General features: G+C 38.2%; 1 protein-coding gene across 1 annotated transcript in view; it reads right to left on the bottom strand.

The window, feature by feature from the left end:
• The window catches only part of BIRC6 (baculoviral IAP repeat containing 6), a gene marked incomplete at its 3' end in the record, with an annotated part of 148445 nt that overhangs the window by 93410 nt on the left and 39787 nt on the right, over window positions 1–15248 (bottom strand). Inside the window, exons 21-32 of the mRNA XM_008949811.1 lie at window positions 11723–11856; window positions 10017–10163; window positions 9296–9483; window positions 8314–8628; window positions 7777–7876; window positions 7100–7314; window positions 6703–6911; window positions 6046–6392; window positions 5324–5543; window positions 4274–4407; window positions 1612–1749; window positions 237–364 (exon numbers count right to left, since the gene is read on the bottom strand). Coding sequence (XP_008948059.1) covers window positions 237–364; window positions 1612–1749; window positions 4274–4407; window positions 5324–5543; window positions 6046–6392; window positions 6703–6911; window positions 7100–7314; window positions 7777–7876; window positions 8314–8628; window positions 9296–9483; window positions 10017–10163; window positions 11723–11856 — 2275 coding nt within the window. The remainder of the gene's footprint in view (window positions 1–236; window positions 365–1611; window positions 1750–4273; window positions 4408–5323; window positions 5544–6045; window positions 6393–6702; window positions 6912–7099; window positions 7315–7776; window positions 7877–8313; window positions 8629–9295; window positions 9484–10016; window positions 10164–11722; window positions 11857–15248) is intronic.

Raw genomic sequence — 15248 nt, forward strand, 5'->3', positions numbered from 1 at the left:
AAGTTATATTTATTGTCCCATACAGGCCACAGAGTGAAACAGTTACTCCAACACCTCTTCTTCCAGCAGATCCCATGCTCCATAGTTTGAGATGAACGTCCAAGAAGTTAGAAGCCTTTAGCTACAGACCCAGGCCTATGCAAAAGCCAGGCTGAATGATTCCCAAGGCCAAAGCTGTTCTTTTAAGAAATGAGATATAGTTCTGTGAAAATAGCCACTACCGTGCTTGAAGTCACCTGTTTATGATGCACAAGCTGCTTTCTGATTTTTCGGGAATACAGTCTATCCAGGCTACTGTTGCCTTTGGTAGATCTGCTCAGACTCTGAGTGTGAAGGCTATTATTTATAAAACTCCACTGGTTTCCTAATGGAGATAGAAAAAAAAAAAAAAAAAAGAGATATTAATCCATCTTATTAAACCGCACTGAGCTTCACAAAAAAGCATTTACGTTGAAGCAATGATTAGTATCTCCATATACTTAATACTAAACATACCAAATCTAACTCAGTGTTATGCAACTATCACCTCTTCTCCTGGTTTGGGGTAGAACTCAACTAGTTCTGTTCAGTGCTCTTCTAACTAACTACCCTGTCTGAAGTCAGCAGCATATTTCCACAGTCTCTGCTTCTAGCAGTGATAATGATCCATGTCTAGAGATACTACCAAGGATTGGTGTGCAGACCAAGGTCATGGCTAAATCCAGTTTAGCACATGGAGGGGGGCAGAAAGTCAAGCTGGACCTGCAGGGAGGAGTGGACAAGACAAGTGACCCTAAATTCACCAGTGGGGTATTCTATCCCATATCCATCATATCTGGTATAAAGCTGAAGAATCACAAGAGTCAAGTCCTTCCCTTCTTCCTCCCTCTTGCTGCTCCTTCAATGGCTGGCATCTGAGAGGGGACTCCAACCATTCTGCCCTTGATCCTGAGCCGTGTGTTCCTTTTCTCTCCTTTTGGGAGGGCAGGGGCAGAGGGGTTAACAGAGAGTGTCTGTTACAGGTCTGGGGGTGGGCCTGACCCAAAACTATGACACCATGGATGGTAATATTTCTGGGTAACTTCAAAATGCAGTACTACCATCTTGTTCTCCTTATTTTTAAAACATAAGGAGTTTAGCAAGACTGTCCTAACTAAAAATATCTGAACAGCTTACAAAACACAAAAGCTTTACAGTTTTCACTTTTAGAAAAGGTGTTCAAAGAAAACCATAGCTAATCCACTTAAATAAAAATAAACAGACAAAAAATGCATTTAAGAACAATGAATACAAATACCATGGCAAACACCAAAGCAGTTATGAAGTTGTACTGTTGCCCTTTCTCTCAATGCAAACTGTCTCAACATGGTGTACTCTTAACTGCAGAGTCACAGGATAATATGCAGACATTTCACAAACTAAAAATGAATCCTGTATTTTTCAGTCTAAAAACCTGAAAGAGGCCATAAGGAAAAGGGCATATATAGAAGCAGACAAAAGTGCAAATAAAATCATCACAACATCTGCCTTTAAAATCTCACTTTTCAAGTGAATCTAAAATACATTTAACTATTTCAACAGCTCCAAAACCAACAACCATACAAGCAAGTATTGATAATAAGTGTCACATACCTGTCAAAAATCTTTCCCTCTCTTTTCCATTCAGAGGTTTCTTGGCTGTAGCTGCTTCATCTTCAACAGTAGCTACATAATCCAGTAGTCGGGACACCAGCATTACAACCCAGCTGATCATGGGAATGTCTAAAACTCCTTCAAAATAAATAGATAAAAAATAGAGTTTTGAAGCCATAACGAACTAGTTTTAAAATCATAAAAAGCATTAGATGGAACATATTTCACTAGGCTACAAAGATTCAACTTTTTTTTTTTTCAAATCAAGGAAGAAATCAAACATTCAGTACAGAATTCAGGTATAAGAGAAAAAGCCACAGTTCTCTTTGATGAAGTCAGAAATTAAAAGCTTCACCTCTACTTTTAAAGCTAAAAATTAAGCAACATTAAATAAAAAAGTAAAAAAACTGTATTTCTAAATTTCCTAAATATCAAATGCAGAATGACAGCTACTTGCACTAGAACACATAAATTAGATCTCTCAAATTTCAAAATGGATGTCTCAAAATGGAGGTGAAAATCCTCCACCAACCAGGTTCTAACAAGACAGTTATAACCACGCACACAAATACCTTCATTTTTATTTCTTTGTTAGTGTATTTTCACATAGCCATTTGAATAAGATGCAAAAGACCCAAGACTGAGTTCAGACTAGATCAACCATGCTGGTGGCACTAATGACTGGCTATTGCCTGTTCCACTCTCACACATTAAATGTAGTCTTTTTGTACAGGTAGAAAGGAATCTTAAACATCACGCAAGAAAAATCTTCTGTGTGCATGAGCAGACCTAAATGAACAGTTTGAAAGTTAACTCATGAGTGCTCAGTAAAGTCCAGAAACCTACACTTAATGACCGCTTAATCACAGTTGCTATGCAAATAGCACAGTTTTAGACAATATCAGTACATAAAGTCATTGTTACTAGAGGTTACACGCACATTTCCATATTTGTGCACTGTGCTGAGCCAAATTTAACTGCACTATGTTTTTCATGCACTGACCTCAAAAAAGCTTTAACTCACTCAAACTATTATTGATTCCAGATGAAACAAAGGGACAGAAAGAAAGCAAGCTAAGACATAGAAACGACTTCTCAAAGACCACATGTAGCTGCTAGCAGCCCAAGCAATAAGATGCAGGGCCTGACTGCTAACTCCAGTTTCTTGTCCACACTGGTAGAAAACAGCCCACCTGAAGGAGGCAGAGGAACAGGAGGCTGCCCCATAATGGGACCTGAACATGAACTGCAGAATGAATTACAAGAATAGATGAGTAGCACTGGTGACTACTACACAACTTCTTGGTCAGCAGGTTAGAAAGAACGGAGCCTGCTGCAGAGTGAAGTATATACCTTTTCATACTTCTGTCTAAACAAGTGTATTTCTTTTCCTTTTCTCTAAAAAAAAAAAAATAATCAAAATTTCAGCTTCTCTCCCTCCTTCCAAATGTCCTTTGTTTATTCCTTTTTTCACTCCCTCTACCTCAGAGTTCACAACTGCTCTCTATCCACACCACTCACCTCTTGCTCTGATTGTCCTCTGTTTTCTGACTTTTTCCCCAGTAAGTTTTTACCCCTTTGACCGTTAGTTATGCGTGATAGCTCTCAAATTGGAATTTCTTCTGCCGTACCTGATGCTTCCACCACACATCATAATGCCCTAGTACTCACCTGTGCTGTCCAGGAGGAAGGAAGCTGGAAGACCAGCAAATAAAGCTCTGAAGTATCAGTTACTTCTGCTTCCTAAAGTCCTCCGTGAGGACAACTAGTAAGGCAAGAGCTATGAAAGGAATTGGCAGCTGTGGGGAGAGTGCAAACAGAGGTAGAGGAGACGTAAGCTTGGGTTTGCCTCAAACTAGTTAGAGACTACAGCAGGATATGGCCATGATAGAGGAAGTACATGGCAGACCAATGGGAAGCAATAGGATAGCTTCTGACACCAGCTGTAGGCTTTTTTCACATCAGGAGACAAGGTAAAAAGGACAGGGTCTCAGCCACATTTACCAACTGCACAAAGCTAAGAGTTCTAAACAACGTATCTTCTACAATGCTTTGCTACATGTATGTTACAAATGAAGCAGCCAAGAGTTCCATGTTGTCAAAAGCAAGCATTTTTGCCTAACTTTGGGTAGTTAAGAAAGCATTCAATGCAAATCATGTTTGGAGAACAGAATTTCTTTAAGTTTCTTAGAGTCAAAAAAAGCAAATTCCTTGTGACTACAAAAAAAAAACCTATGTAGTTTGGAGAAACCATGCAGATACACCTAACAAACTTGTCTTCCTACCTGTGTTTCACCTCAAAAGCTTGAAACTTAGAACAGATCTCATGAGAAAAAAAGGGGCACTTCTTTCCAAAATGCTAAACTCCCAAGTCATTCACAACAATCACTACATTGGAAGTTCCCCCACTTGCTTAAAACTTTAAAGCTTCCTAGCTGAATTAAAAGCAACCAAACAAATTTTGCTCAGGTTTAAATTGGGGGTAGGGGAAAGAATCTCTTTTAGCACCTAAAGAACAAGAAGTTTCAGCACATTTTAAGAGACAACGGTGTCTTGGAAATGCAGTAAACAAGCAAGTTCTTCATTTAATACATCAAAAATTGTGAGCTAGTCTCTCAATTTTCTAGCTTATAATGAAAAGTTTTTCAAATTAGAGGGCTACCTTCAGTTCTTCTGTGCACAGGTAAATGAGGTTGCAGTGGTGACAGCAGGTTATCCAGGAGATTAAGTAAACTTTCTAAAACACCACTGTTGCTAAGCGATCTTTGGCCAATGCAAGAAAGCAACATGAAGACCCTAAAAATAAAATTTACATTTTTAAGATGTTATTTCTTTTTCAGATCCAGTAATATTCTCAAACACCCCTCACAGAACAATATTCCCCCTAGGCTTTCATCTGAGAAACAAGCAGATTGCTACAGAGGCCAGTACTGTGGCCCAGCAAGTGAACTGGATTTCATGTTCTATTGTAAGGATAATGCATTGCTTTAGGGTGAACATTTCCTCTTTCATCCTCAAGAGGTCAGCAGAGCGTTCCACTTTGTACATCTGAAACAAGGTCTCATCTATTTTGTTCCTATTACATACAATATGCTGAATAGCATGGATAAATAATGAAATCTGGATATTCTTATGTCCTTTAATTAACTTTTTAAAATTACAAAAAAATGTTGTTGTCCAACGAAGGCAGAAAGCCACAGAACAGCAAATATGTCTGATTAAAATAAAATAATGTTTAGAATATCAAAGACCTCAAACAACAATCTGAAATAAGTAACATATCTAACATTTGATGCTCAACTCTATGCTTGCTTGCTTTTATCTCAGAAAAAATCATTTGTATTAAATGGTAGTAAGTGTGGTTTCCAGGCTCATATCCTATTATCAAATGTGTTAGAAGAGCAGGTCTGTGATGAAGGTGCATTTAAGCCTGCTAAAGAAGAAGGCATTTTTGACACTGGAGACCAATCCTGCTAGGTATGTAAAGACCTCCAAGTAAGGAAAAATAGCAACTTATAACAGTGCCAGTATCAAATAGGTGCAACAAGTAACTGCAGCCAGACGTATCATCTGCAGTACTTTTCCGAGACTCTTTCTTAAATCAATGGAAGAGATGGGCGAGTGTCCCTCAGTCACACTTTGTCAATTCTAATGCTGATGAAATTATTTAACTGATGAACATGTAATGTATCAATATCGACTTACAGCTTACCTGTCTTGTGGGAATATGAGAAGTTGCTCTGAATTGTATAATTCCTGCAATACATTTGAAAGAAACTGACCCCACCATCTTTCTCCTCCACAGAGCTGGACAAGTAGAAGGCCAGTATGCAATCGTATCTTTGGGGTTCCACTGATACACAGATGTTTAAATAATTCTTCACAAGCTTGAGCATGAAAAGTGCTTTGTAGAACCACAGGAACAGAGTGCCCTTTGAAGAAAATAGAACAAGCAGCTGTGTTTAAGGAGACAATGGATTCAAAATTGAGAGGAAGAAATTTGCAAGAAGTCTTTAAAACTATTATGCTTTGACTAACTGGGGGAAGAGATGGAAATACATGGCAAGACTGTAATTCACAGGTAACCCATAAAGACCAGGCCATCCAGTCAAAACCAAACCAATTTCGCGTCAGTGCAAACACCCCCATGGAACCTACATACATGAAAAACCAAATTGGCTTTATGCTTAACAACAAACTGGCACAGAAAATTACAAGGTACACCTATCTAGCAACAGAGCAATGTTCTGCCTTTCTGAAAACAAAATACAATACCCAACACTTCTACTCAGATTTTTCTCAAGGAAGAATGACCTTGACATCCTTTCTTACCCTTTTCAGGAGTAGGAAGCATTTAGATCAACTTGGTGCCACTGGTGAAACCATACTCTGTTAACATGTCAGAAATATACAGACCTCAAAAAAAATACTAACCATTGGAAGAATGAAGCAAACTAAGCAAAGTATCCAGTAAGTATCTAATGATGGTGCGTAATTGTTCGGTGGATGACATCTGAATCAACTCTTTTGGATCAGACTGCTCCTTCAGCGTTTTCCTGCTTGCACCTAAAGCTACTTTGAGCCTCTGAACAGCATGGTGAGCCAAGTTGAGTTGAAGCTGTAGCTGAATGCAGTCCTGGTATGCAGAAAACACTCTGCTATCTTCCTCTACAGCCTTGTCTGGCTTTCGTAAAAAGTACTGGGCATTGTTAGCACTATTGAGTGGTGGCAGGTCAATACTCTGCAGAAGGATTTCCAGCCGATGACAAGCCAAATTATACCTGAAGGGAAACATTCCAACATACAATTCAGCAGATGTTACCAAATGACAATCCGTTTGACAGTCAACCCTGCCAGAAGGTAACTTATGGTTCATTTTGAATGCACTGTTAAAACAGGTATTAAAAAAAACAGTCTAGTCTTTGTTACTGCTATAAAGATATTCACTGTAGCAACACTACAAGAAAGGCAAAGTTTCCTCTGGCCTGAATAATAACATGGGAATCAAGAAAAAAAAAATCTATAACATTATGATACCCCAGTGTCTTCATCTAAAAAAAAACTAGTAAGCACATGTTTCTTTCTTCTAACCTGCATTGTATGTCTTCTTGCAACGCCACCATCATTGCTAAATGTTGATCAATTTCTGGCTGATTTGCAGCTTCACCTTCTCCTCTGAGGGGATCATGCATTAGCTTCAGCTCATTTTCAAAGGGTAAGATATAGGTATGGCCATAATAAAATCCTAATGGGATTTTTGCTCTGGCATTTGTGCTACCATAGCGACCAATAACAGTGATCTGAAAAAGAACACAACTATTCTGTAACACAACTGTGTCAACACAGGCAAAATAAAAAGTCAAAAACTCATTACAAAAACAAACACACACATAGCCAACTAAAACCTGAAGAAAACTTAGGAGAAAGTTCTTATACTAACAAATATCAAGAGTTTAAAAGATTAAGTATGGATTCTATCTTTTTTTACCTTCATAAACCTGCAAACTGGGGGTGGCAACAAGTCATGTAAAATAAGTGAATGTGTGCTAATGTCAGTAGCCACTACCAGCCGCCTTCCATCCACTTCTTCTCCTAAAGTCCAGATGTCAATTGATAAAGAAGCCAAATCTCCACAAGTGGGAATCAATACATCTGTCAGCAATATAGGTCTTCCAAAATCTAAGGTCACAAATCTTCTTGCTCCTAGGGGAAAAGCACAGGACTGCCTAAAATACCAGTACATGCTAACCAGCAAAGTGATGTTACTCCTCAAATAATAAAGCCACTGTTATGTATTGTTCAAAAGGTGTATATTTGAGGTTAAAAATACCTCCACAATCTCAGAATTTCTCACTACATCTTGTACCCTTTGAAAAGAAAATTTTGCCTTCAACTGAATTTGTTGTGCTTTTTATGCATTATTTTAGAAGAGGTGCTCTGTCCAGAGACACAACATATTCCCGCAGCCCCTAGAATTTTTTACCTTGATAAGCATCACTGAATGCTGGGTCTTAAACTTCCACATAAGAAAGAAATACAAACTGATAAATACTTTCTCTTCGGAAAGTCAAGTGAGACTGCAGCTAAGCAACTTAAGACTCTGGAAAATATTCCACTTCTTATTAGAAAATGTGTCAAAACTATTATTAGGAATTCTGGTTTTACCTGAGTGCATTCGCTCTATAATAATTGACTGATGAGGTGGAGGTTGAAGAAAATGTGAAGCGTGAGATATTGCAAGGGCAAGACCAGATCCAAGTGGATTCTAAGGAACAGGAAGAAAAAAAAAAAAAAAAAAAAAAAAAACACAACAGCAAAATTAAGTAATTAAAATCTATGCACTTATAATATACTATTCTTTACAAAAGACTAAGAAATCCCTTGTGATTTAAAGATGTACAATTCTGACAATACCTCACTACATTTACATTTGAGCACGAACCATCAAAATACATTAAGTTCCAAAGATTAATAACTCCTTATACAGTTAAGCTAGTTCAAATTAAAAGAAACCATTAGAGGTGCAATAACAACTCTGTCATGATTTCCTAAGTCTTCCTTTTCAAATGGTCTAAGTTTAGTGATATAGCTTTCACACCTAATCCAAATGAACTCATATTTACTAGCATTCAATTACAAATTAGATCCTAATAAGGCTTACAGCATCTTGTTTCTTTAAGAAAAACATGCAAAAATAATTACCGTTCTAGATTTGCTTGTACTTTTGTTAAGTGCTGCAAGGTTAACTGTTGGGGGATCAATGACTGAACCAGGGAAAAGCTGAGCAAGCTCTGCATTAATAACAGCAGAAACTGCCTCGTTAGGTGGAGTCAAAGGTGGAGTCATGAATAGAGGGGTTGTTTTTGGTGTTGGTGGAATGACATCTGAAGGATGGATGAAGAACCCTGGGGCTGCTACTGGATTAGAAGGCACAGAGTTGTGAACAGGCCCAACTGCTGATGCTGCTGCCGCCGCCGCCGCTGTTGTCTGATGCAGTTTGGCTTCCAGCTTAGCTTTCTGTGGGGAAAATTAGAACAGTGCATGTAGCAGGTAATACTGCTTGCAGACACAGTAGGAGTATTGAACTACAAGTTCAACCTTCATTGTAAAATTAGATTTCATAAATTCAAGCTACCTTCAACAGGGGCATGTTAGATGTCCAACTGTAAGCTGAAAAATTCAACTATTCAATTTAATCTCATTTGCTGAGGGACAGGAATAATTAACTCATTAATTGGAGTAATCAAAAAATAATTTAAAACCTACAACTGAACAACACAGTAGAGTCAACACAGCCAAGCTCCATACTGACAATGGCTTTACAACTGGTACTTCCCTGTGTTGGCAATTGCAATTTTCATTTCAGTGGGCTTTTTCAATTCTGGACTGATATGCATTAAGACTTAGCTTTGATTTCAAACTCCCAGTGCATCCTCAAAATACACAAAAAACAAGTCTGAAAGACCAAAGCAGCATGGGAGTCACTCTCAGCATTCTGATTAATAAGAGTGATTCTCACTGTAGTGCTCTTTATTCCTCAAATACCTATGGAGAAAAATAAGAAACACAAAAAAAAAAAAAAGGAAAAAAAAAAGAAAAGAAAAAAGGTGACTAGCTCTGCAACTACTTTCTCAGCTTTTGAAGTTTAGAGACAGCATTAAAAAATAGCCAAGTAGCCTCCAACCTGTTGCTGAAGCTTCAAAAGCTGCTGCTGTTTCTCTTGCAGCACCTGGAGCTGTTGCTCGGCTGAGGCCATTGCATGAGAGAGAGACTGCAAAGCTACCTGGGCTGCTGAGCTCAGTGCTGTCGAGGCTTCCCCAACCGTTCCAGAAGAGAGGCCACCAACTGTTGGGGTCACCCCAAAGGTACTCACTGGCATGAAACAAATAAAAAAACAAAACAAAAACATGTATGTAGAAAAGAAATTATAAAACACACCTTTCATTTAATACCTTACTAATTGTTGAGAGCAATGTAAAACCAAGAGAAATATCTCCTTTATCCAGTTCTTGCCACAAAGTAACTTCACCTGGAATTCCAAAGTGTATGTTTTACAGGCTATGCATGCTCATCATCTATGCAACATTTTCACTGCAGAAGAGAGAGCTAATACTCTGGAATTCTTTTGCCATACAAGGCTGCAATGTAAAGATGCAAGTTTGCATGTTATACTCTCCAACAGAAACAAACATTCAAATTAATAAGTTTGGAATCCAGTTTGTTAAACTTGAAGAAGTTTAACTCCACATATAGTAGCTATCTAAACAAACCAAACAAACCCCCTCATGTTTCAACACTTACAAAACTACAGGCAATCATTCAGTCAAACATTGCTCATTATGTCCAATTAAAAATATCATATCGTAGCACTATGCTAAGTAGAAAAAATGAAAAATTGTATATACCAGTAAACGTACTTGCATCGTCCCTTTCTATTCTAGTTCCATCACTTGTTGAAACACAGGTAAAGTGCAGAGGTTCAACTTCCAGCAGCCCAGTCAGGGAAGTAAAACTACCTTCAGCAGCTGCACAGCTACTTATTTTCCCATTTCCTGAAACAGAATTAATTATTTGCACAATCAGCTTATGTTTTCTTGATAGCGTCTCAAGTCATGGAGAGCCAAAAGGGACAACTAAATATAATCCACAGTTTATTACTTTACATTGTGAACAAACACATTAACACAATCATATCCACAACGGATAATGCTGCCAAATCTTAACGAAGTATCTTAATAAGTGAAACCATCACTATGACAGCAGAAGCATAGTGTAACTATAATTCCAGAAACAAATTATATATGGATGCTCTATTCTTTCTACACTGTGAGAAAATTAGCCTGCAAAAATACTCTCATGCTACTGGAAAAGAAGAAAAAGAAAACAACAGACCCACTAAGATCACACACCGACTTAGTATAATAACTAAACTATTATTCAATATACAAAGAAATTCAGTGTTGTACAGAAGGGAGGGATGAGAAGGAGATGGACAAGAGCATACAGGGAAAGGAAAGGAGTCACTATCACTCATGAATATGCTCGCTATGAAAAGAATTTCTTGACAGGTAAAAATTGTCCCACTCTTAGGACATTCCATGGCCTAAAGATTCAGTTATGAAGCAACCTGAGAGAACAGATACGAGTAGGCTTTTAGGATATTTTAACGCCTCCGAAACAGAAAAAAAATTATCTAATTAAATCTGTAATACTTAAGTAGAAGCATGTCATATGGCAGCTTCTCAACTTCAGAAAAATCCATTTAGGTTTCTCTGACTAGGAGATGGTTGCTAGTCTAAATGAATAATAGTAATTTATCTCAAGGAAGAGACACCACAGTATGAGGAAGACATTGAGGTGCTGGATCAGGTCCAGAGAAGGGCAACAAAGCTGCTGAGGTGTCTGGGGAACAGGTCTTATAAGGAGCAGCTGAGGGAACTGGGATTGTTTAGCTTGGAGAATATGAGGCCGAGGGGAGACCTTACTTCTCTCTGCAGCCACCTGAAAGGAGGTTGTACAGAGGCCAGTTTTGGTCTCTTCTCCCTAAGCAGCTACTGATAGGATGAGAGAAAATGGGCTTAAGTTGTGCCAGGGGAGGTTTAGATTGGATTCTTTACTGAAAGAGTGATGAACCATAGGAAGGGGCTGCTCAGGGAGGTTATGGATGCCCTGGAGGGGTTCAAAAAAACTTGTGGACATGGCACTCTGGGACATGGTTTGGTGATCATGGTAGCATCGGGTTGACGGTTGGACTTGTTGATCTTGGAGGCCTTTTCCAACCTTAACAACTCCATGATTCTATGATGCTGCACATTGGCAGTAACAGATGCTTCCTAGATGATGCTGATCCAGGGAATGACAACACTTCTCTTTAACCACTAGCCTTTTCTTAGATTTTCTACAGGACAAGAACAGAACAGACACCAGAAAGAGTTTTTTCTTGCCCTAAGACCTACAGGGAATGTAAGAGATCTCATGACGCAAGGGAATACTTTAAACTTCATTATGTACAACTATAAAAATAGATAGTATAAAACTACATCTTCACTAAAGGTAAATAGTATAATAGAGAGAATTACCTATTGTTCCACAATGGATTAATTAAACATACCTGACAGAACATCAGACAAATCAATTTCATCTGATTGTACTCCAATGCTGCTGTTGTACACATTCTTACAAGAAGAACCACTTATTTCCAAATCAAACAAAACTGGATCAAAAGGTGAACTATATAATCCATATCTGCAACAGAATAAGACAAACGACACTACTCAAACAATATGAATTAATAGAACATTATTTACAGTTCTACAATGTTATTTACAGAAAAAGGCCATCACTGGGATTTATTATATTCCAAACTGTTCTCTTAATTCAACATGCATATCTTAGAAATTACCATTTACTTATTGTCCTGGTTTGGGGTAGAACACGACTAGTTCTGTTCAGTGATTTTAATTTTCAGCTAAAGCTCTTCTAACTAACTGCTAACCTTCTGAAGTCAGCAGCATATTTTTACAGAGAGTCTCTGCTTCTAGCAGTGATAATACCCGATATTTAGAGCTACTACCAAGGATTGGGGTGCAGACCAAAGTCACTGCTAAATCCTGCGTACTACACGGAGAGGGGCAGAAAGTCAAGCTGCACCTGCAGGGAGGAGCAGACAAGACAAGTGGCTGTAAACCGACCAGTGGGGTAATTCCATCCCATATCTGTCATATTTGATATAAACCTGAAGGATTACGAGGGTCAAGCCCTTCCCTTCTTCCTCCCTTTTGCTGCTCCTGCAGTGGCCGGTGTCCGAGGAGGACTCCGTCCATCCCGCCTTTGATCCCGAGCCCTGTGTTCCTGCACTGAGTGCCAGAACCCGGCTCCTGCCCCAGTCGCTGTCTGCAGCCGAGTCCAGCCTGGGACCTTTCCCTGGGGGCTGCTCCCCAGCTGGGGGTGACAGTGATGTATTGCCATCAGGGGGAGTCGGGTTCCATACCGGTTTTGTATTTATTTGTACATATTCCATTTTATAATTATTATTAGTTGTAGCATTTTCATGAAAGCTGTTTTACTTTTCTAATTGACAAGTCTCTCCCTTATTCCCTTTTTCTTTCCCTTTGGAGGGGGTGGGAAATCAGTTAACAGAGACTGTCTGTTACATGTCTGGGAGCAGCCCTGACCCTAAACCATGACACTTGTATTTCATTAAAGTTATTTTTTAGGTGACCTTTTCAAACACCATATGAGGCTAAGTAAGTATCTCTCCATTACTAAGTGGTTTTGAAGATGTAATACTATCCTGGAAACATGACACAATCACACTAACTAGAAACTAGAACTACAAGACTTAGACAATTAGCAACAGCAATACACATGCTGCAACATTTTATATCAGACATTTATATGAAATCAATAAAAACATGGTAGTGTTTTCCAAAACAGCAAAACAAACTCCACCTGAGCTTGTTCTGCCAGCTGAAGTAAGAAGGAAAAAGGAAATGCTGCTAGGAATTACCAGTCAACATTTGCAAGTACTTTAAATATCTCAACAAAAATCACATTACTATCACTCTGGCAATATTACGCTCTGGCAAATTACTAAGCTGGAGAGGAAAGAATGAATGAATGAATGAATATTTTCAGGTACAAAAGTGAGAAACACTTAATGCTTTGCATTTTGACTGGCAAGAGTCAGGACAAATATTAAATATTTGCATGACCACACCAGCAGTGACAGGAACTTTCTTCCCCTCTGCCTCAAGCAGTTTCTCTGTTCTTGAGCAGGAGACAAAAGGCCGCAACAGATAATGCTGAGAAGGCTGGAGTGTTTAAATGGCTTTTGTGATCAAGCAGTTACAAAAGGAGAAATGTGTACATAAATACTACAGCACCAGCAACATGGTAGAACAGGTTCTAAACTTTGCTGAATGTTAAAATGCTTCCATGCTAGCTGGGCTCAATGGTTTTGCCACACAACGCTATGACTATAGCTAGTCAGAAAATAACATTATACAATAGGGCAGTAATTGTTACTGATCTTAGAACTAAAAAAAAGAGATAATTACAGATCATCTCATTTAACATACATTCTTCAACCAAGTTACTTACAAGCACCTACAAAGTAGCAGATTTATAACAACTTTATAGTAAGAACAACACAGATGAATCTAGGTTGCTCTCTACAAGCATGTACTACACAGACACAGAGCACACTGTACATCAGTCAGCAAGACTGATGTGTTTTCTGCATGACCATCCTTCATAGCCAAAGCAAGAACTGCTACTGTAAAGTGGTTAATAAAACACACAGAAATGCACAGATAAAATGCAGTAGGCTACCACTCCTGACTGTTTTAGATCTCAGATATACAAACTCAATAAATTTGGTCGGCTCAACATTAAAACTGATTACTTGCGTGATTTTAAGTAAAGAGGCGATAAAACCTGTAAAAGAAGCTTGTAGAATAGGATCAGAATTTGTATGTATTGCCCAGTGTCAAATATACTCTGTCCAACCCAGATTTATTTCAATAGGCATAGTGCCTGTTACTGATCCTTCCGCAGGAATGATCAGGTTCACAACTTTAAGCTGCGTTAGCAACACTTTTCACAACAGGATGCAGGAGTTACACCAACAAAGACCAATGAATGAATCAACAATGTTACATAAAAAAAACCATCACCCTATTCATCTATGCAAGTAACCAACATAAACTATGTAAAATACCTCTTCTGCTTCACTCATAGACCTCCACTGGAGTTATATTTACTATTTTGTGTATCACAACTCAAGGAAGATGAGGACCAAAGAAAAACAGCTCAAGAAAATGCTTTATGAATGATTGCAGATCTGGAGAATATGATCAAGATACAAACATCCTATAGAGATCCAAAATTTGTTAAGAATTAAATAATCTGCTCTTTTTCTGCTCTTCAGGTGGACAGGACACAAACTTTAAAAGGCTTTAGTTGTAGCAGATTAGATGTGGGCAGAAGGAGACAGTTCAAATTTTAATGATAAGAATAATTGAGCCATGTAACAGCTTGCGATATTTAGAATACACACAATTCCACCACTACTTTAATCATGTACTTTTAAGAACCAGCTGAAGAAATTTGTCAGATTTGCTAGAGACAAACTTTGTTGTAGGACAGCCTAAAATACCACCTGAAATTCCTTTTTTCTTATTCTCTGAGCTGCAAGTCATGTAACATCCATTTGGCTTTATCCTTGCAAGTTTTACTCGCTCTATTGGGGCACATGATAGTGAAAGGACTATTACTCTGCCTTACAACAACATGAACGTGCAGCTCCTTTAAGCAGACATCTGCTTTTATTTGCTTAGCAAATACTAGGTTGTTGTACCTGATAACAATGACAAAGAAGAAAAAAAACAATACTAGAAACTCTACAACACAAATACGGTAAACTACAAGTTGGGGGAGGGGAGGGAAGTTGAAAAAAAAAAAAAAAAAAAGAGTAAAGCAGTGGCTGTGTACTACCATTTTTTTAAAAAAAAATCATCTATTAATACTTCCAAATAAAGGATATGTGACAGTATTGTCTTAATCTGTAGATCAAGGAAAGGCCAGTAAATTCTGTCTAAATTGGTAAACTAATTCAAGAAATAGATCTTGCTAGA

This window comes from Merops nubicus, unplaced genomic scaffold (assembly GCF_000691845.1).
Source record: "Merops nubicus isolate BGI_N331 unplaced genomic scaffold, ASM69184v1 scaffold4181, whole genome shotgun sequence".
Classification (NCBI taxonomy): domain Eukaryota; kingdom Metazoa; phylum Chordata; class Aves; order Coraciiformes; family Meropidae; genus Merops; species Merops nubicus.